We start from the raw sequence: 23354 nt of genomic DNA, 5'->3' as shown, positions 1-23354 counted from the left end.
ACAGAAACTAGAAGAGAGAGTGGGTTTTGAGTAAATTTAGTAAAATAGGAAGTAGTGCAGAGAAAAGATAAGATCAAATAGGAATAAAAAACAATAAGTTACAGTAGGATAGAATATAAGTGAATAAATAAAGATAATACCAGCAACAGTGTGTGAAAACCTTGTGAAGACATACACGTTTGACCTCTGTCATTGCCAACAAAGGGTATATACAGTGCCTTGCGAAAGTATTCGGCCCCCTTGAACTTTGCGACCTTTTGCCACATTTCAGGATTCTAACATAAAGATATAAAACTGTATTTTTTTGTGAAGAATCAACAACAAGTGGGACACAATCATGAAGTGGAATGACATTTATTGGATATTTCAAACTTTTTTTTAAATCAAAAACTGAAAAATTGGGTGTGCAAAATTATTCAGCCCCCTTAAGTTAATACTTTGTAGCGCCACCTTTTGCTGCGATTACAGCTGTAAGTCGCTTGGGGTATGTCTCTATCAGTTTTGTACAACGAGAGACTGACATTTTTTCCCATTCCTCCTTGCAAAACAGCTCGAGCTCAGTGAGGTTGGATGGAGAGCATTTGTGAACAGCAGTTTTCAGTTCTTTCCACAGATTCTCGATTGGATTCAGGTCTGGACTTTGACTTGGCCATTCTAACACCTGGATGTGTTTATTTTTGAACCATTCCATTGTAGATTTTGCTTTATGTTTTGGATCATTGTCTTGTTGGAAGACAAATCTCCGTCCCAGTCTCAGGTCTTTTGCAGACTCCATCAGGTTTTCTTCCAGAATGGTCCTGTATTTGGCTCCATCCATCTTCCCATCAATTTTAACCATCTTCCCTGTCCCTGCTGAAGAAAAGCAGGCCCAAACCATGATGCTGCCACCACCATGTTTGACAGTGGGGATGGTGTGTTCAGGGTGATGAGCTGTGTTGCTTTTACGCCAAACATAACGTTTTGCATTGTTGCCAAAAAGTTCAATTTTGGTTTCATCTGACCAGAGCACCTTCTTCCACATGTTTGGTGTGTCTCCCAGGTGGCTTGTGGCAAACTTTAAACAACACTTTTTATGGATATCTTTAAGAAATGGCTTTCTTCTTGCCACTCTTCCATAAAGGCCAGATTTGTGCAATATACGACTGATTGTTGTCCTATGGACAGAGTCTCCCACCTCAGCTGTAGATCTCTGCAGTTCATCCAGAGTGATCATGGACCTCTTGGCTGCATCTCTGATCAGTCTTCTCCTTGTATGAGCTGAAAGTTTAGAGGGATGGCCAGGTCTTGGTAGATTTGCAGTGGTCTGATACTCCTTCCATTGAAAGAAAACACTCTGAAGTTTCAGAATCTGCAAAGATATTGTCTGTAAGTGCCCCAGAACTCATTCTACAGGCGAAACCAAGATGATGCGTCAACCAGGAAATGAGCAGAATCTCTGAAGCTCTGTTTTCCATTGTCTCCTTATATGGCTGTGATTGCGCAAGGAATGAGCCTACACTTTCTGTCGTTCCCCCAAGGTGTTAGCAGCATTGTGACGTATTTGTAGGCATATCATTGGAAGATTGACCATAAGAGACTACATTTTCCAAGTGTCTGCCTGGTGTCCTGCGTGGAATTCGGTGCGCAAACGCCAGCTGCTTGTACTTTTCCATTTGATTGAGGGGAGAAACCATGCTTCCACGAACTATATATATTTGAAGAGATATGTGAAAAACACCTTGAGGATTGATTCTAAACAACGTTTGCCATGTTTTCAGTCGATATTATGGAGTTAATTTGGAAAAAAGTTCACGTTTTGAGGACTGAATTTTCGTTTTTTTTTTGGTAGCCAAATGTGATGTAGAAAACGGAGCTATTTCGAATTCACAAAGAATCTTTTTTGGAAAAACGGAGCATCTGCTATCTAACTGAGAGTCTCCTCATTGAAAACATCCGAAGTTCTTCAAAGGTAAATTATTTTATTCGAAGGCTTTTATGTTTTTGTTGAAATCTTGCGTGCTGGATGCTAACGCTAATGCTAACGCTAAATGCTACGCTAGCTAGCCACTTTTACACAAATGATTGTTTTCCTATGGTTGAGAAGCATATTTTGAAAATCTGAGATGACAGTGTTGTTTACAAAAGGCTAAGCTTGAGAGATGGCATATTTATTTCATTTCATTTGCGATTTTCATGAATAGTTAACGTTGCGTTATGGTAATGAGCTTAGGTCTGTAAATAGAATCCCGGATCCGGGTTTGGTAGACGCAACAGGTTAACGTAAAGACTTAAAACTCAGGATTATGTAAAGGCATACCCCAATCAGGATATGAGATTATTTATAGCTTCCTGTGCCAACCAGAAGTGCCTTAAATGGTGTCATAGTGGCTGTTTCCAAGGGTTAAAAAGGTCAGATCTTTTCAAAACTTCATATGTGTGATTAGGCAACCCCCATAAACTGTAAGTCAGTCATTTCTCCCAACAGATGTCAAAGAAAAGCTCTCACACACACACACACAGCAAGGATGGAGTGACAAAGTGCGGTGCTTAAAGACACAGAGAGCAGGCAATGGCATTACCATAATCCCTAGGCCGTGCCGAGTTCAACGAGATATCCCGCTTGACCGTAGCTCGCTCGGTCTAGGCGCAGCGACCATTAGAATAGTAGGCCCAAAATGAAGCCTGCCCCACAATGTCATTTGCTTTTGGGTGACAGTGAAAGAACTGTTAGGGTGAGAAGAAAAATTCCACCACAGGAATGTTCCTACGGCCCTCCGATCTGTGCAAGCCTAACCTTGACCGTGTGGCATTAACCCTTAACAGTAAAACAGGGTTTTTTGATCTCACAGATTACAGTGACATCTCTCCCCATAGGAATACATTGCCTGCACCCCTAAATTCAACCTGAAGCCTATATGGGTTATGAATGCCGTATGAACCTGTCTTCGGTACCAGTCCATCAGGCCACTATGAGGTCTACCTGTGTTGATTCTAAGCTTCCTGGACCAACCGGAAGTGATTAAAAACAACCTAAAAGTGTATATCCATACCCTGCCTGCAGTTTGACAGACATAGTGCATTCAACCCTGTGTAAATCAGTCAATTCTTAACGTAAAGACTTAAAACTCAGGATTCTGTAAAAGCATACCACAATGAGGATATGTGGTGACTTATAGCTTCCTGTGCCAACCGGAAGTGCCATAATTGGTGTCTCAGGGGCTGTTTCGAAGGGTTAAAAAAGTCAGATCTGTCCAAAACTTCATATATGTGATTAGGCAACCCCCATGAACTGTAAATCAGTCATTTTTCCCCAAAAAATTCAAAGGAAAAAAAAATCACACTAAAACACAACTTGGAAGGAGGGACGTATTGGGGTGCGTAGAGACAGACAGTGGCTGCAATAGTTAGCTTTGTTCGAGCTAAAAAAGAACCGTCAGACCTAGAGTTCCGAAACTTTACAATCCTGTTCTAGACCTCATGTCGATAGTGCGTGGTGAGTTAGGTGGTTCTAGAAGGTTCTCGGACCGAGAAACAGCCTCATACATTTGCAATACCTTCAATTCATTTTTGCATCACGAAAATGACGACATTTAGAAATATCCCAGAGTCGCAAGACTAGGTGCATTGCGAACGTCTTGGCCCATATAGACAGACCCCAACGTTTCTGTCTGATAGCTCGTTCAAGGACCCCGTAGCAAGTCATGGAAAATAGTGGATTTTCATCACCAATTAGGGTTTTTCTCGGACACCAAATGACCTATCGAGCCGAAACTTGGGATTCGCTAGGCCAACACATAACATAAGAAATGGACCCGCAGCTCGAACGTAACTACGTGTTTTATGTTTTTTTTATGGTTTGAACCGAAGGCGTTGTGAATTTTGGGCCAGCTCTGAAGTATGTAATAGTTGGCTACTAAACGAGTTGGAAAAAGTGGGTTTGGTGTCAGTTTGTATCAGTTTGTTGTCAGAATGATATCTAATTGACTGATGGACTCTTGTCCACTTGACTCTTGTCCATTTGCAATATGTTTAAACAGTGAGGTACCATCACCAAAAGCGACATTCTGAAATCTACCCTAACGAGCCATTGAGATGAACCAGAATCACTGCAAAGCCATCCCGAGTTCATCGGGCCAGTCAATTTCACATTTCTGCAGGATTTTTATAGCATGACAAATTTGTGATGGTACCTGCCCATTAAAACATTTTGCAAATGCACAGTGACTTTGAAAAAGTAAGTAAACATAAACAAATGGACATCACAATTTTTTTATTTTTCGGTTACCAGTTGCACAACAATGCATGTGCATTTGCAATATGATTCTATAGTGAAAAAACATCACCAAAGTGACATTCTGAAATCAACCCTAACGAGCAATTGAGATGACCCAGAATCACTGCCCAGCCATCCCGAGTCCACCGGGCCAGTCAATTTCACATTCCTGCAGGATTTTTATAGCATGACAAATTCGTGATGGTACCTGCCCATTAAAACATATTGCAAATGCACGTGCATTTGCAATATGATTCAATGGTGAAAAAAACATCACCAAATGGACATGATGAAATCAACACAACGAGTGATGGAAATGAACAACTATCACTGCCCGGCCATCCCGAGTTCATCAGTTCAGTCAATTTTGGCCCCAAAAAAATTGACTTTTGACTTTGACTTTTGACTTCCTATGAAATCATATTGCAAATGGACAAATCATATTCCTTATGCACAAGTAAAAAAAAAAATTATGATAATACAAGTTGACAAAGGTATAGTTTGAGCAAAGTATAGTTTGAATTTTGAGCATGACAAATTCGTGATGGTACCTGCCCATTAAAACATATTGCAAATGCACAGTGACTTTGAAAAAGTAAGAAAACATAAACAAATGGACATAATGAAATCACAATTTTTTTATTTTTGGGTTACCAGTTGCACAACAATGCACGTGCATTTGCAATATGATTCTATAGTGAAAAAACATCACCAAAGTGACATTCTGAAATCAACCCTAACGAGCGATTGAGATGAACCAGAATCACTGCAAAGCCATCCCGAGTTCATTGGGCCAGTCAATTTCACATTCCTGCAGGATTTTTATAGCATGACAAATTCGTGATGGTAAATGCCCATTGAAACATATTGCAAATGCACGTGCATTTGCAATATGATTCTATAGTGAAAAAACATCACCAAATGGACATGATGAAATCAACACAACGAGTGATGGAAATGAACAACTATCACTGCCCGGCCATCCCGAGTTCATCAGTTCAGTCAATTTTGGCCCCAAAAAAATTGACTTTTGACTTTGACTTTTGACTTCCTATGAAATCATATTGCAAATGGACAAATCATATTCCTTATGCACAAGTAAAAAAAAAAAAATTTATGATAATAACATTTTACAAAAGTATATTCATACACTTCTTACACATGATTAATTGTCTTAAAATCGAAACAAATTCGAAAAAACGGTCCAGAAAGCACTTTTTTAAGGGTGTGTGAAGTTTTTTATAAAATTTTGACATTTTTGACTTTTGACTTTTGACTTCCTATGAAATCATATTCCAAATGGAGAAAACATATGCCTTATGCACAAGTAAAACAAAAAAAAATATGATAATAAAGTATGACTAAAGTATGTTGATAAAGTTCTTATACATGTGTAATTGACACAAAAATCGTAAGAATTTTGAAAAACGGTCCAGAAAGCACTTTTTTAAGGATGTGTGAAGTTTTTTACCAAATGTTGACATTTTTGACTTTTGACTTTTGACTTCCTATGAAATCATATTCCAAATGGAGAAAACATATGCCTTATGCACAAGTAAAACAAAAAAAAATATGATAATAAAGTATGACTAAAGTATGTTGATAAAGTTCTTATACATGTGTAATTGACACAAAAATCGTAAGAATTTTGAAAAACGGTCCAGAAAGCACTTTTTTAAGGATGTGTGAAGTTTTTTACCAAATTTTGACATTTTTGACTTTTGACTTCCTATGAAATCATATGGCAAATGGACAAAACATATGCCTTATGCGCATGTAATTAAAAAAAAATAAATTATGATAACAAAATTGGACAAAAGTATATTCATACAGTTCTTACACATGTGTAATTGACAAAAAAATCTAAAGAATTTCAAAAAACGGTCCAGAAAGCACTTTTTTTAAGATATGTGATAAGTTTTTGACAAAAAAATCCATTTTTAAAAATGTTGCTTTTGGATGTTGACTTGGGTTGCATTTCCAATATGAAAAACCCCGGTGGAGCGCCCTGTTGGATTTTTGAAGTGTTACAACTGGCAATTGCCATATGGCATTTGCAATATACTTTGCATGAATCAACGCCACATTGGGTGGTATTGGACATCGTGTACATGGTTTGTCCAATGCCAATATGTTGCCATTCATTTTTGTCCATTTCAGGGGGGTATTCCCTTACAAGCATAACCACCTCCCGGAGTCACCCCATGGAGACGATTAGGATTACCAAAAGGGCAATCAAGAGGTCCTCCAAAAGTATTGCAAGGCTCTCCAAACCCATTAGTATAATGTCCAGGTTTCTCAGGCACGGGGTTAATTACAACAGGCGATGAATTATACCATACTTATCAAACCAGCTATCAGGCACATAACCCCTCAAACCACTCAAATCCCTTGGTTTAGCTCTACGTAACGACATCTGCCTAACTGTTGTATGAACCACAAGAGATTTCACCAAGGGTAAAACACAACAAAACACAATACCCAGCGCCAATAGACCCCCACCCAGCATAATAGCCATTCTAGAAAACATAGCACCCCACTTTCCCAAAGCTAGGTCCAACCAATCCCAAGCATGAGTATCAAACCCAGCATTAGCCTTAACGTCTGCTCTTAATCCTTTAAGTTTGGCCATAGCAATAGAGAAAGATCCATTAGGTGCAGTGTATTGGGAACGAAAGTGCAACATTCATCTCCAAACATTACACAAACACACCCCTTTTCTGCTAAGAGCCAGTTGAAAGCTTGTCTATTCTGCCATGTCATCTTACTGGTAGCCTGTACCTCTTCTCCCAATGCAGTTAAAGCAGAGTCAGTATAGTTAATGAACCTCTGTTGATTATAGTAAATATAATGAATCCACTCTACATTCTTGTTAGGCGTTATCCACAAGAATATAGATTCAAATCCTGATCTAATCTCATCTCTGGCCATAAACTCATTAGGTACTCCTCTAGGTTGTCCAATTGCATCAAGGTATACTTTAGGATCTGATTCATAAGCCCTTCTAACTCTAGTTTTAACATAGTCATCCTGTTGTGATTTAATAATGGTAACCTGTTGAATTGCTCTGACTAAAGCACAAAGACCAGTCCAACCTTCAGGTAAAACATTCAAGACTCTGTTTTTCCCACACATCCAAAAACTATCAGCGATACCTCTGTGTCCTGATTTTTCAACATAGTGAGAGATGGTGCAACCTGAGTTATGTGCCCACACAAACCTTTCCTATTCTCAAACAAACCTTTCTCATCAAATGTGCGAACTCCTGCAGATTCTAACACCCAAATAGTGGCACACTTGACAGTAGTGTTTCCTACATCAATTCCATCAGTACCATAGCTATAGAAGCATTCATATTTTCCTTTAACAATAGTACTTTTGTCCAGTTGAGATCCAGACAAAATGAGAAACAAAATCCAGAAAATCACATTGTAGGATTGTTAATGAATTTATTTGCAAATTATGGTGGAAAATAAGTATTTGGTCACCTACAAACAAGCAAGAATTCTGGCTCTCACAGACCTGTAACTTATTCTTTAAGAGGCTCCTCTGTCCTCTACTCGTTACCTGTATTAATGGCAACTGTTTGAACTTGTTATTAGTATAAAAGACACCTGTCCACAACCTCAAACAGTCACACTCCAAACTCCACTATGGCCAAGACCAAAGAGCTGTCAAAGGACACCAGAAACAAAATTGTAGACCTGCACCAGGCTGGGAAGACTGAATCTGCAATAGGTAAGCAGCTTGGTTTGAAGAAATCAACTCTGGGAAAAATTATTAGGAAATGGAAGACATACAAGACCACTGATAATCTCCCTCGATCTGGGGCTCCACGCAAGATCTCACCCCGTGGGGTCAAAATGATCACAAGAACGGTGAGCAAAAATCCCAGAACCACACGGTGAATGACCTGCAGAGAGCTGGGACCAAAGTAACAAAGCCTACCATCAGTAACACACTACGCCGCCAGGGACTCAAATCCTGCAGTGCCAGACGTGTCCCCCTGCTTAAGCCAGTACATGTCCAGGCCCGTCTGAAGTTTGCTAGAGAGCATTTGGATGATCCAGAAGAAGATTGGGAGAATGTCATATGGTCAGATGAAATCAAAATATAACTTTTTGGTAAAAACTCAACTTGTCGTGTTTGGAGGACAAAGAATGCTGAGTTGCATCCAAAGAACACCATACCTACTGTGAAGCATGGGGGTGGAAACATCATGCTTTGGGGCTGTTTTTCTGCAAAGGGACCAGGACGACTGATCCGTGTAAAGGAAAGAATGAATGGGGCCATGTATCGTGAGATTTTGAGTGAAAACATTCTTCCATCAGCAAGGGCATTGAAGATGAAACGTGGCTGGGTCTTTCAGCATGACAATGATCCCAAACACACCGCCCGGGCAACGAAGGAGTGGCTTCGTAAGAAGCATTTCAAGGTCCTGTAGTGGCCTAGCCAGTCTCCAAATCTGTTGAAAGTTTGTGTTGCCCAGCATCAGCCCCAAAACATCACTGCTCTAGAGGAGATCTGCATGGAGGAATGGGCCAAAATGCCAGCAACAGTGTGTGAAAACCTTGTGAAGACTGGTGGAAAACGTTTGACCTCTGTCATTGCCAACAAAGGGTATATAACTTCTTGATACTACCCATCCCGCATGCGGGAGCGTAATCATAGCCTCAAACTAATTAGCATAACGCAGCGGACATAAATCTTCCGAGAACATTTTCCTATTCATGAAAATCACAAATGAAATATATTGAGACACAGCTTAGCCTTTTGTTAATCACACTGTCATCTCAGATTTTTAAATTTGCTTTACAGCCAACGCTAGACAAGCATTTGTGTAAGTTTATCATGGCATAATGCTATGGCTAGGCTCTGCTAGCATCAGGCAACATTTTCATGAAAATAAGAAAAGCAATCAAATTAAATAATTTACCTTTGAAGAACTTCAGATGTTTTCACTCAGGAGACTCCCAGTTAGATAGCAAATGTTCCTTTTTTCCAAAAATATTATTTTTGTAGGCAAAATAGCTCCATTTGTTCTTCACGTTTTGCTGAGAAATCGACCGGAAAATGCAGTCACTACAACGCCAAACTTTTTTTCCAAATTAGTTCCATAATATCGATAGAAACATGGCAAACGTTGTTTAGAATCAATCCTCAAGGTGTTTTTCCACATATATATTCGATAATATATCCGTCGGGACAATTGGTTTCTAATAAGAAGCGATTGGAAAGATGGCTACTTGTGTACTTTACACAAGATTTTCTGCCGGAGCCATCATGTGACCACTTGCTAAATGTGGTCCCTTACGGCTATTCTTCAACATAAATGCGTAAAAAGACGTCACAATGCTGTAGACACCTTGGGGAATACATAGAAAATGTAAGCTCATTCGTAGCTCATTCACATTAAAAGGAGTCATTGGCATGAGGCGGTTTCAAAAAATGCGGCACTTCCTGATTGGATTTTTATCTGGGTTTCGCCTGTAACATCAGTTCTGTTGCACTCACAGACAATATCTTTGCAGTTTTGGAAACGTCAGAGTGTTTTCTATCTGTCAATTATATGCATAATCGAGCATTCTGTCGTGACAAAATATCCCGTTTAAAACGGAAAGGTTTTTTATCCAAAAATGAAAATACTGCCCCCTAGTTATAAAAGGATAACAAAGTATTGAGATAAGCTTTTGTTATTGACCAAATACTTATTTCCCACCATAATTTGTAAATAAATTCATAAATAATTTCAAAACCCACTCTCTCTTCCCCCCCCCCCCCCCGGACTCTCTGGCCCTTCAGGAGAGAATATCCGTTGTTTGCAGCATTGTCTCGCTTTCGTCCTCCTCTTGGTGCATCCTGGCTTCCACCTGGTCTGCTGACTCCTCCCCAGCGTCTCAATTTCCTCCGCTGCTCCTGGTCTTTCCGGGCTCCCGCCTGGTGAATCAGCATCCTCTGTGTCCTCATCCCTAGGTGGTTGTCTACGACGGGACTCTGAGTCGGTTCCAACATATGTTAAGGAGTCCACTTTGTTTTCGTTTGGCACACACATGCATTCCTCTCTTCCCCCCCCTCCAACCTAGTTGGAGATATGTTTTTTTTTTTATTACTCCTTGTTCATTCTACATCCCTAATGGTTAAGTTTCTTGGTAGAATTATTTAATCATTTATCTTAAACCTTGATAAAATATCTTAACAGTCACCAACTCTGTCTTTCCTTTGCATGTTTTTATTAATCTTCAGCATTTTTCTTGCTGTCTTCATGCTGTCTTCATGCTTTTCAACAGACCAACTCCTTCTTCCTTGAACATTCTTAGTAATTCATTTTCTCTCTATCGCTTATATTTCCTTTTCTGTTTCTTGTCATTTGGTTTGTGATTCTTTATCAGAGTCTCCATTTCCTCACACACAGAGACATCCAATGTCCCTGCCGCTGGCCATTTAGTGTTCAATTTCTTTATGCGTTTTTCCCATTTTATAGAAGTCTTTATTATTTATTCTTTGCTTAGGGGTGTCTAGCCTCTAAGATCTCTACTGGTGTTCTGTTCATTGTATCAGTTGACTTATTTTATTATCTTAACTTTATTCAGTGTTATATGCTATTTAATACCTTTCTATTTTTATTTCAGCTGTTTATAATGTTTGTACTTTATCTTTATTTATTCACTTATTATATTCTATCCTACTGTTACTTATTGTTTTTTATTCCTATTTAATCTTTTCTCTGCACTACTTCCTATTTTACTGAATTTACTCAAAACCCACTCTCTCTTCTAGTTTCTGTAACCTTACATGTCTGTCCTCTCCTTAGGCTATATTCCCTAAAGGTTCTGCTGCTACAGAGTACTTAATTACCCACTGTTTCCTCCTTACCGTCCTTCACGGTGCTATAGTATCTCTAGTAGGTACTATAAACTATGCCACGGTACTGTTCTTTATGTGTTCGTTATTACTATTTATTTTAACCATATAGTATAGCTTATGCTCATCTGTATGTTTTATCTTTCCACTTCATACAATGTCATGTACTATATATGCCTTGTTTAATACTTTATTTAACACATTCTATGTATGACAAAATAGTCACTTAACACACTATTATGTCAATGTCCTATCTTTACACAGTTCCTTTTATCCAACATCTATTGATTTCATTCCCTCTTCCCAGTGAGAGCTAGACGCACTCCTCTCAACTTAATTCAATTAACTGTCACAGAGAGGCTGCGTAATCCTTTCTCTGGACCAACGACACTTAGTCCTCACAAATGCACATACAAAATGATGTTTAACAACCCCCAAAGCTTAAGCATGCAGTTTACTGAATTCAAAAGCTCTAAGCATTACTAGGTTTTTAAGAAATGTAAGGAGAGACCTACATGACACCGTTCCCGCTGAGACAGAATCCCTGAAGCAATTTACACAAACATTCAACTATGTAAGAACAAGCTTATCTGATATAGCTGGGTGGCCACACATTTGTGAGATTGCCCAGAAAAACCGCCGCCAGCCAAAAACGCCACTGTCCTATGGTCCCTTCAACTCCTGGCAAGCTCGCCAAAATATGGTGTGGAATATTGCCTCAGAATATAACACTCTTACTTAGAACTCAAAATTGACTTTCTTACAAAGTAGCAAAGCTGTGCTGATCCGTGGAACAACCAACCTCTCTGAGCACAGAGCTTTGCCTTTATAGCTTTTCATCCTTACATACAACATATGGTACATCCCATATGTAAATGAAATCACTCCCCTCGTCCTCTCGCCACCATTATCTTTGAGTCCAAGTTCTTTGCTTGTTCACGCCCAATAATGCCCACATCTGCTTCGGGTTAGATTATAATGGTGGCGGGACCTCTTATGTCATACAAAATAATAATACATGTATTGCACACTTATGTTTCAGATGTTGGTCATCTTGCTACCATCCTCTCTCCACGTACTCCTGACATTAGTATGTCCAGGTGTAACAAATGCACTCATGTACATTAGCTTAATGTAATCTTTGGCATGTTATCCTACGGTAAATGCACTAGGTGTCACCATTTCTCCATCTGGCCAATGTAATTATTGTCCTTACTACTTCCTGTTAATTTAATTATTGTTAATATGTTTCCTCAGCATGGCAGCTGCACCTAGTTACATTCCATTAACTCCCACACAGCCTGGATTCAAACCAGGGACTGTAATGACTCCTCTTGCATTGTGATGCAGTGCCTTAGACCGCTGCGTCCATGTGTATGTTAACTATTTAACTGTACTAGAATGTTTAAAAGGCCGCAACAAATCTTTATATCGCTTACCAGTGTAGTTTGGTATCGGCCAGAAATGTCATATCGGTGCATCATTAGTTTCCACCACGATCCCATTAAACTTTGCTGCATGTAGCATGGCCAGACACAGACCTTTGGGGATGCAGGTTCTCAAAATGAAAAATGCAGCCAGAAAATTCACAACTCAAAATTCATAATTTACAAACTGTTTCTGTATCAAATTGTTTTTTGTTTTGTTGCAATGACCTATTTATCTAATGCAACAACACACTCATGCCAGTGACTCCTAGTAGGGTAATAACTAGAGACGTCCCACTGGGCACAGACGTCAATTCAACGTCTATTCCACATTAGTTCAAAATAATTTCATTCAAATGATGTGTAAACAATGTTATTTGAACCACTGTGTGCCCAGTGGGATAAAGAGTGACATTGGGAAAAGAGGCTATCAGCTGATCATTATGATGTAAATCTGCTAGTTAGCTAGCTAGTTAGCTATGCTGTCAAACCAAACAATGTTTTACTTGATTTGAGTTTGCATCTGCCGCTTACTAACAAACAAGTGAATTGCCCCCTTCTCTGTCCATAACAGTACAAGACATACATGACAGGGCCAACTCAAAGGTAGCCTACCAGTATTCAAACTCACCACCGGATAGCCAATTACTGTACATCGCACTACATGCAGAAGTCAGGCAAGTGCACACTTGAGGTGGGAGTGTGGGGGAGGAGATATTTTTCAAGATTCACAAATATTAAATGCGATAGTTTGTGCAATTCGTTACATATCAAATCTATATTTTTAAAGACACTATAAAGTAATTAATCAACTAAAAAAAAATTACGAGCTGATAGAAGGGCAAAAGGGCCCTTACTCATAGTATGGGCAAAAGGCTTGAGCACTGGTGGAGCCCTATCTGTGCACATGCCTGGCATGTAGAGATCATGGATGTCAGACAAGGATGTCCCCTGTTCTCTCCTGCTGTATACTTTGATATCGAAATCCCTGGCCCAGATGATAAGAGAGGACCTTAGCTCTGGTCGCTGCTTCATACCGCTCAACCTAGATTCTAGAACAAGTCACTTTCTATTTTGTGACACTCTCACACAAAAAAAACTGAAACGGAAGGGTTGATGCTTGCAGTTTACTAAGGAGCTACTATTGAAAAGGACATAGCCAGTAAGTCATTGAACATTTTTTTTTTTACAACAGACCTGGGTTCAAATACATGTTTATTAAAGTATTTATATTTTAAAGATGTATTTTCTGTATATTTTCTAATCATTTTCTATACATTATATTTTAAACTATTTTCAATTACTTGTTTCCAAATCATGTACAAATACCCCTGTGTTCAAACAGACCTGGTTTCAAATGCATAGAGTACTTAAATATTTCAAATAAATATTTCAAATACAGATTCAACATCTTGTATTTTCAAGGAAGAGTTGACTAAATACTTCGAAATATATTGGAAAATAATTTAAAGGTCTGGTAAAGAATAAAACCACAAAGTAATTCACAATCAATACCAATATCTTGTCATTTTAAATCACTTCCAGCTGCATCTCAAGTAAGGACTTTGGCTCAATAGGGAACTGAAGAGAAAGGGAAGACAGAGCGAGAGGGGGATATGGACTGTAAAACAGACAGTGTTTCATGGTGACCTAGGCCTCAGCAGAAGCCTGTCTGTCTGAGGTTATAGTCTCGCTGATGAAGTCCATGTAGCGTTTCACACGGGTGTAGACTCCAGGGAAGCCTTTCAAAGCACAGCCATTGATATCCCCAAAACTCACGATTCCCACCTGGACCAACACACCAGATGAGGGACAAACCAACGGCCCACCAGAGTCCCCCTGTAGAACCAAGAAAACAACACAAACATACATTTACAACATTCAAGTAAGTGTGCGTGTGTATGTGAGAGAGAACGATAGAGAGAGAGAAAGAGCGTGTGTGTGTGTGTCAGTGATGTGGGTCAGCTGTTTGTTCACCTGCACCTACCCACAATTGCTTATAACCCATCCACAACCAGCTGATTATGTGATAAAGTGAAAAATCTAAGAACCTTACCCAAAAATATAGAGAATGCTCTGTACAGTTCCTTTTTTTCCCTCTTGAACATTTGTTGAATAATTAACAATATTTCATGACCCTAAACCCGCCCGCCTCACGGGGACTGGCGCATCACTAGTGTGTGTGCCCACGTGTGTGTGTGTGTGTGAGAGAGAGAGGGTGTCACGTTCTGACCATCGTTCGTGTGTTTTCCTTGTTTTAGTGTTGGTCAGGACGTGAGCTGGGTGGGCATTCTATGTTGTGTGTCTGGTTTGTCTATTTCTATGTTTGGCCTGATATGGTTCTCAATCAGAGGCTGGTGTTAGTCATTGTCTCTGATTGGGAACCATATTTAGGTAGCCTGTTTTGTGTTGGGTTTTGTGGGTGATTGTTCCTGTCTTTGTGTTTGTGGCACCAGATAGGCTCAGTCACTTTGGTTTTTTCTTTTTTCCTTGTTTTGGAAGAGAAGAGAACGAGCGCCATTCTCCTTGCGGAGATGGTGCAAAATACACGGTCGGTCCCTGGGATTGGGCTGGCCAACACGATTCGGTTTGCTTGGAAGGAAAAGGAGTTGGAGCCTTTAGGACGGGAAACTTTTGGAAGGATAATATTGATGGGGATTCTAAAGCTGACGGTGAAGGACGTGTTTTGTTTCCAAGGCAACTCGTTGGAGGGAGCATACGACGTGGCACTATATACAGAGGAGAAACACGATGATATCCTGAGAAGGGCAAGAGCAGTGGGAGGTGAGAGGCCGATGAACCACTATGAAATAACAAGCCTGGCGAGGAACAACTTTAGGTTTGTAACTGTCAACATATACAACCCATACGTTAAGGACGAAGAGGTGAGGGCCTTTCTGGGGAGATACATGGATAACGTCTCCTCAGCAAGGCACCTCAAAGACTCCCTTGGGTTTTGGAATGGGAGGAGAGGCTTCCAGGCCCTCCTCAGGGAGGACCCAAAGGGACATGGTGGCTACCTCCATCCTCCTGCTATGTTCTCCCTGGGGGCTGACAGGGGGACATTGTTTTATGCACGTCAGCCTCCATTTCGCAGGCGCTGTATGGCCTATGGCCACATCTTCGCCTCGTGCAGCGCAAGAAAATGCAGATTTTGTGGATCTGGGGAGCACGAGGCGAAGGATTGTGACGAGCCTAAGGCGTGCCACGAGGTCATACGCGTCTGTGGCTGGGGGGGGGAGCAGGAGCGGGGGATGGGGGAAGAAGAGGAGGGGAAGGAAGAATGCCTCATGACCAGAGTACAGGTCCAGAGGGGAGGGTCGCAAGGAAGGAGGAGGAGCAAGAAGTGGCGGATGGAAGAGAGAAGGAAACGGAAGACACGGGAGTAGGAGAACCAGGAAAAGCGGCGAAGGCAAGCGAGTGGAGGAGCATGAGAGAGAAGAAAGCGAGGGAGGAGTGGTGGAGAAGGAGATGGTGGAAGAGCAAGTGGAGTGGGGGGAAAGTGCCCTGGTGGAAGAGATGAGGGGTATGGTGGAGGAACTGGCGGGGGGGGGGGGGGGGTGGTATCTCTCCACTGCCGCCATCACCAAAGAAGAGAATGAAGAGGAGGGTGCGATTGGCCGACAGTGAGAGGGAGGGGATGGTCAAGAGAGTGATGGGGGTGGGAGAAACCTCTAGGTTGCTGCTGGTTTCCCCAGGCCCTCAACTTTTGTTGGGTGGGGACACACCTAACAAGTCTCAGGACTGGGTGCAGGAGGAGGTGGGGAGTTTTTTGTTTGGGGACTCAGCCTCCCCTATTTTTTTCCAAAACAGCTGCAGCGCTGGGGAGGGGGAGGAGTGTGGGGGTAGACCCAGGGTGCAGGGCACCCCGGAGCCAAACACTATTCCTGCATCCTGGGTTGGTGAGATGGAGGAAGAGGGGGGGACGTCGGGAGTACGGATGGTGTTATCACCGGTAGATATGAAGCAGGGGAGCATCGGGTGAGTCTCCTGTTTTTGTTTTTTTTCTGTCTGGGTTTAGTATTTGAGTGTATTACATGTTTCTATTTTATTATTTCATGGGGTCTAATTTTACTTTTGTTAGTTTAAATGTAAGGGGTTTAAGGGATTATGTTAATAGGAGGGCGGTTTTTAGTTATTTGGAGGGTGTGGGGTTTGATTTTTGTTTTTTACAGGAGGTTCACCTGAGGGATGGAGGGGATGTTAGTAGGTTTAAGAAGGAGTGGGACAAAGGGGAGTCGGTTTGGGGTATTGGGGGGGTGCACTCATCGGGGGTAGGGATTTTGTGTGGGCACAGGGAGGTAAAAGTGGAGGGTTCTTTTGTGGTGATGCAGGGGAGGGTTATAGGGGTGGATGTCACGATAAGGGATTGTAAATTTAGATTAATGGTGGTGTATGGGCCACAGGTGGTGGCAGACAGGAGGGAGATGGTGGACTGTCTGGCGCCCCTGTGTGTCACAAATAGGAAATTAGTGATAGGGGGGGATTTTAATACAGATTTAGGAATAGGGGGGGATAGCAGTGCAGGCGCCATCACCGGGCTAATGGCTTGCCATGGTCTGGTTGATGGTGGCCTGCACACTACTCCGAAAATGGCCGGTCCTACATGGCGCAACTCCAGGGTGGTTGCGCAGAGGCTCGACTATATTTTTTTACCCAGGTCTTTGGGTAAGTTGTCTGGGCGGCTGTTGCCTGTTTTCTTTTCGGATCACGACGGGGTGCTTCTGCAGGTGGGGTCGCCAGTCTGCCTCTTTGGTAAGGGGTACTGGAAGTTAGATCGGGATGTGCTGGAGGAGCAGGCTTTTGTTGACGGGTTTTATGGTTTCTTTTGGAGGCTTGAAGGCCTCAGGTCCATGTGCGAGGGGGTGTTAGAGTGGTGGGAATTAGTTAAGGTGAGGATTAGGGCTTTTATAATAGGGTATTGCAAGAGGAAAAAAAGGGAGGAGAGTAGGGAGGTGGATCGTATCCAAAGGTTAATTGAACTCGAGTACGAGGCAGGCAACCTCTGCGGGTCGTTTGACTGGGAGAGATCCGCAACCCTAAAGGCGCAGCTCAGGGAGTTGCAGGAGCAGAAGGCTCGAGCTTTCCTGGAGCGTGCGCATAGTGGCTTTCTAGAACACAATGAGACTTGTTCTGCTATGTTCTTTAAGTCGGTTAGGGCCAGACAGAGTAGGAAGGTAATGCATGGCGTTAGGGAAGAAAATGGTAGTATAGTTAGAGAACCATATGGTCAGGGTGACAACTGATCATTTCCAAGGTTTATTTAAGGAAAGGGAAATAGATGTAGAGCAGGGAAATGTGTTTTTAGAACACTTGTCCAGGCGGTTGCCGGAGGACATTAGAGAAGTGATGGAGGCCCAGATTTCACTGGAAGAGGTTGAGAGCGCTCTTAGGAGGATGGGAAAAGGGAAGGTGCCTGGGATGGATGGGCTGCCGGCTGAGTTTTATCTCAAGTTTTGGGGTATACTTGGACCAGTGGTCCTCGAAGTCTTGAAGGCCATCCTTGAGACGGGGGTCCCGGGGGGATCAATGGCTGTTGGTGTGCTGTCACTTTTATATAAGAATAGGGAAGTAACAGACCTTGGCAACTGGCGGCCGTTGACCATGCTGTGTGTAGATTACAAGCTACTTGCAAAGGTTTTAGCAGACCGGTTGCGCACAGCCCTTCCCTACGTCGTCCATGAGGATCAGACGTGTGGGGTAGAGGGCCGCTCTATTAGATGGAACCTACAGTTAATCAGGGACTCCATCGCTTGGGTTGAAGATAGAGGACTGCCTTTAATGGTAGCAGCGCTAGATCAGGCGAAAGCCTTTGATCGCGTGAATAGATCCTTTTTATTCAGAGTGTTAGGTCGATTAGGATTTGGGGAGAAGTTCATAGGATGGATTCGTACATTATATGTTGGAGCGGGGTGCCGAGTTAGTGTAAATAGTCACTTGGGTGACGTTTTTGACCTCTCGTCTGGGGTCAGGCAGGGGTGCCCACTCTCGGCTCTCCTCTTCGTTCTGTACATGGAGCCTCTGGGGGCTGCCATTAGGGCAGACACAGGGGTGGAAGGCTTGTTGATCCCTGGAAGTGGTGGGCTGCGTGTTAAGATGACGCAGTACGCCACTTCCTTGCTGCTGTGCAAGGACTCGTGCCTGACAAGGTCCCTTGCCATCTTTGGGGATTTCACCCGAGCGTCGGGAGCAGTTCTGAACCATGCAAAGTCTTCCGTCAAGTTTTTCGGAAGATGGCGTGGTAGAACGGATGTGCCCAGGGGGTTATCTCTCTGTGAGGGGGCCCTGAAGATTCTCGGGGTCCATTTTGAGACCTCCAGCTCAGCGACGCTAAACTGGAACATGCGTATCGCAGTGGTACAGAGGAAGCTAGCAATGTGGAAGGCTAGGTATTTGTCTTTTATGGGCAAAGTCCTGGTCCTAAAGGTGGATGTGTTGCCGTCTCTTTTGTATTTGGCGTACATCTACCCATTGCCGGCTAGTCTGAGGAGGCCTCTAGTGAGGCTTGTGTTTCAGTTCATGTGGAGTGGCAGGTGCGAGTGGGTCACCAGGGCACGCATGCTCTGTCCCATCGGGGAGGGAGGTAGGGGGGTACCACATTTCCCCCTCAAGCTGGACGCAATTTTTGTTTCTTTCTTGTTAATGGAGCTTGCTCATCCAGTGATACACCCGTCCGGTTACTTCCAGCGGGTGTTCTTCTCGTATCAGGCGAGAAGCGTAATGGTGTGGTCTAACACGGGTCCTCGGGCGGAACAGCTGCCGTGGCACTTTGGTCATGCGGCCAAGTGGCTGCGTGCGCACCCTGAGGTTGAAGTTGCCCGAGTAGGTTTAGATCACAGGCACCTGTACGAGGAGGTCAGAAAGGCAGGGAGTCCGACGCCTGTAGTGGGCATCTCGGAAGTGGTCTGGGAGGGAGTGCAGGCGCGGGGTCTGGACAACAGGCTCAAGGACCTGAATTGGTTGAGCCTCCATAAGTGCTTGCCGGTACTATCCATCATGTACCGGTATAGTTTGGTGCAATCCCCACCTGTCCAAGATCCTCTTGTGGCAGGGAGGAGACTGTGCGCCATGTCTTTTGGGACTGTGCCTTTGCCGGAGTAGTATGGGCTAGGTGTTGTTAGGTTTGGTAAGGGGGGATTTTGTATTGACGTGGGCCAGGTTAGAGAGAGGTGTAGGGAGAGCGAGAGGGGCGGATAGGGACAGGTTTCTGCTCTGGCTTCTCATGAGTCTCTTTAAACGGGGGCTGTGGGAAGCCAGGCAGAACATGGTGAAGACAGGGAGAGATTGGGGGGTGGAAGGGATAGTGAGGAGGGTGGAAGGAGATTTGAAGGGGAGGATGAAGAGGGAGGAGAGGAAGTGGGGGCAGCATGCTGCCCGGGAGAGGTGGAAGGGGGGTTTAGGGCTGGGTGTCATTTAGATTTGTAAGAGGATAGATTAGGGACGGGGAGATAGGGAAAGGTAGTTTGTAGGATGACGGGGAGGGAAGATGCTCCCCTGAGGTTTTGTTTGGGGTTTCTTGTTTAGTTACATTAAAATACCATTATTGAAGTATGAATAAAAATTATGAGTTGTAAAGAATGAATGGTATTGAATGTAATAAATTATTTTTTCAAAAAAAAAAAAAAGATAGGACTGTTTTGGTTTTTCCACGTTTCTTGTTTTGTAGATTGTTGTACTTTCATCTTTATTAAAGATGTACAAAACTAACCACGCTGCATTTTGGTCCGCCTCTCTTTCCCCAGAAGAAAACCATTGCAGAGGGAGGGTCTGTGTTTGTATAAAACATGTATATGTACCAATCAGGAGACCAGGAAAGAAGACTCACCAGACAGGAGTCTTTCCCTTTTATGGAGCCAGCACACAGCATGTTGTCAGTGAGGTCCGGAAACTTTTTCTTACAGGTGCTTCGTTTCACGATGGGCAACTTCAGCTCCTGGAGGGTCCTATTACCAGACAATTTCACTGGAGGGAGGGAAAAGAAGAAACTGGTCTCAATTGGGTTCCTCTGAGTAAATAAAAGTTTATAAATCACACTGCAAGATTATAATTAAGCAATAAAGCACGAAGGGGTGTGATATATGGCCAATATACCCCGGCCATGCACAACGTGGAGTGCTGGGATACAGCCATTAGCTGTGGTATATTAGCCATATACCTCAAACCCCAGAGGTGCCTTATTGCTATTATAAACTGGTTACCAACATAATTAGAAAGGTAAAACATTTTGGGGGGTCATATCCAATCAGCATTTCAGCCAGTCAGCATTCAATGCTGGAACCACCAGCTTTATAATGAGGTTTGTGGTAAATCATTTTACACTACTAAAATGTCGCCCACAGAATTTAATGCTGACATTCAATCAAGACCAAACCAACCAAAGCTATGCTTTAGAACCTGGCACTGTGAGTGTTTGTATATCGGTGTTGCTGTGTGTTTGCTCACCATTGTTCCCGACATCGCCCCAGCCAGCGACGAAGCACTTCGACCCTGGGCCAAAGTTATCACTCGGTTTGGGCAGGGACATGGGCTTCACCAGAGAGGAAAAGGACACCTTTTCTCTCATCTTCACCAAAGCGATGTCGTGCAGCAGGGCAAAACGCTGGTACTGTGGGTGACTGACGATGCGTGAGATGGTTCGATAAAACACTGATGGCTCATTCAGGCTGTGTGTCCCCAGACGAATGAAGGAATTGTCTGGAATAGGGTTGTCATTCCTAATACACATGCAGACAGGTAAAACAGCCTGGTCTCATAGACTAGGTGTAACATAGTACATTTAAATCCAGGACACTGAAATTAGAATATGTTACATTTGATATGGTTACATAAGATATGTTACTTAAGGCAAAAAACGAAAGTAGGATGGTTGTAATGTGAATTAACCCAAAGCTGTGTTTGAATCTTATCACGGATCTTATCACAGACAACGGTAGCATTTTATTTTATTAGCAACTTTGCAACTAGTTACTACTTTTTTAGCTACCTTGCTACTAAACATTTAGAAAATTCATAACATATTGTAGGACTTGCAATTCGTAACATATTGTACGAATTGCAATTCCTAACATATCATATGAATTGTCATTTGTAACATATCATACAAAATGGATGATGGACATCCACAAATGAATAGATACCATACTAAACGTAACATCATACTAATCGGCATGGTTCAGATTTACGTTTACTCTGTTATGTCTACCCCTTAGTCCAGGTTGGATTGAAACATTACACAGACATTGATATATTTCATACAAATCTTTCGGTTCTATTCCAGCAAGCAAATTTGGCCTTTGAAATTATAATGATGTCATTCTAGTTGGTAAACTGGTTTTCTGCTTGTAGACACGTTAAGAAAATTACAACCATGGAAAAAACGTCATTTTGGCTGCAGACACGATAATGAGTTCAACATGCAAACCTCCTTCACACACAAACACACTTACGGGTCAACACAGTGTGCAGCGGTGAGCACCCATTCCTCAGTAAGGAGGGATCCGCCACAGCTAAAGGAGCCTGTATTATCCGTGATTAAAAGGTAGACTATCCACGGCCAGCTGCCCTTTTGAGCATCCTTTCCCCCCGCGATAGAGCTCCGAGCCTGGGGCACAAACGATTCTAGAGAGGGAGGAGATGGAGGGTGGAAAGAATGCCAGACTGTGACACAGTTTCATGTACAAACACTCTGCATTTGATACTTTGCTCCTGTCAGAACTCTGAAATTAGTGCCACCGCACTAGAACATCTGAGCAGTTGAAATAATAACAAAGTGATCCTCCCCACCCCTGTCTCTGTAAAAAGTGGAGGGATTGGGCAGGAGGATTGTAACCACTTTCAAATTCACAGACAGAGCTCTGGATGCAAGGACTGACCATCTATGATATCACAATTACAGTTTTAAACATGATTTGAGGCTATATAATGTTTGTTTACATTTACTTTGCAAAACATTGGAGTAAAATAAGCTTTGGGTTCTGATGGGTCCCAAACTCACCTCATGAGGCATTTATTAAGTGATATTCTTCAAGAATCAGCTTAATTTATACGTCCTAATTGGATGTAGCAACTGCAGATTTCCCCTTTAAAAGGATATAGTGGTGATAAGTATTTATATGTAGTGGTGATATTCGAAGCGCTGAAGAGCTGCACAAAAGTGCAATACATTTTAAGGCAATATTCCCGCGTTAGCAGAAGCTGCATTCATGCCACGGTAAATGCTACATATGTCGTCTCAGTTGGAAATTACATTTACATTTAAATCTGAGCTATGCATATGGTTTGAATCGAGCCCTTAGTGGTAACTAATGCCAAAACAGAGAGATATGCTTGAAGTTCTTTGTTCTAGTGGATGGCAAAACAATTATGTACATGCCCAAATATGTAGGCTAATGATGCTCAAATTAAAACACCAGTAAAAAAAATGTTGTCACTATCTGATGAATGTAATAGTTACTGTGGACCAAGCAAGCTAAAAACGAGTTGATGCTCTTTTAATTAATACATTTTTGTTGACCTCACCTGCAGCATCTTGGACCAGCAAAATTACAGACAGTAGTCCCCAAAAACCCATAGCTTTTCCTGTCAGTATCCAACCAACCAGACGGCTGTTTGATGGATAGACACTGACTGACTGAAGTCCAGCTTTATAGACGTCCATGCTTAGATTACATCAATGTTACACATGTGCAATCTGATTAACAGTTCCAATGATAGCAGGCTGCTCATCTGGGTTACTGATAAAATCATGTTCTATTTTATTTTCAGAATGCAAATTCTCAAAAAGAGAGATGAGGTGATATTTCTATCTCAAGCTA

The 23354-nt window shown here is 42.3% G+C and overlaps 1 protein-coding gene across 1 annotated transcript; it reads right to left on the bottom strand.

The window, feature by feature from the left end:
* Positions 1-13647: 13647 nt before the first annotated feature.
* Positions 13648-23153, bottom strand: LOC110539103 (tryptase-2). The gene is made up of 5 exons (XM_021626079.2): positions 23059-23153; positions 21987-22158; positions 20983-21254; positions 20366-20502; positions 13648-14379 (listed from the first exon to the last, which is right to left on the bottom strand). Exons 1-5 carry the CDS (start codon positions 23108-23110, stop codon positions 14191-14193), a joined length of 822 nt encoding a protein of 273 aa, XP_021481754.2. The 5' UTR covers positions 23111-23153; the 3' UTR covers positions 13648-14190.
* Positions 23154-23354: the final 201 nt, after the last annotated feature.

Source organism: Oncorhynchus mykiss, chromosome 12 (assembly GCF_013265735.2).
Source record: "Oncorhynchus mykiss isolate Arlee chromosome 12, USDA_OmykA_1.1, whole genome shotgun sequence".
Lineage (NCBI taxonomy): Eukaryota > Metazoa > Chordata > Actinopteri > Salmoniformes > Salmonidae > Oncorhynchus > Oncorhynchus mykiss.
This window is presented reverse-complemented; position numbering and strand designations above follow the sequence as displayed.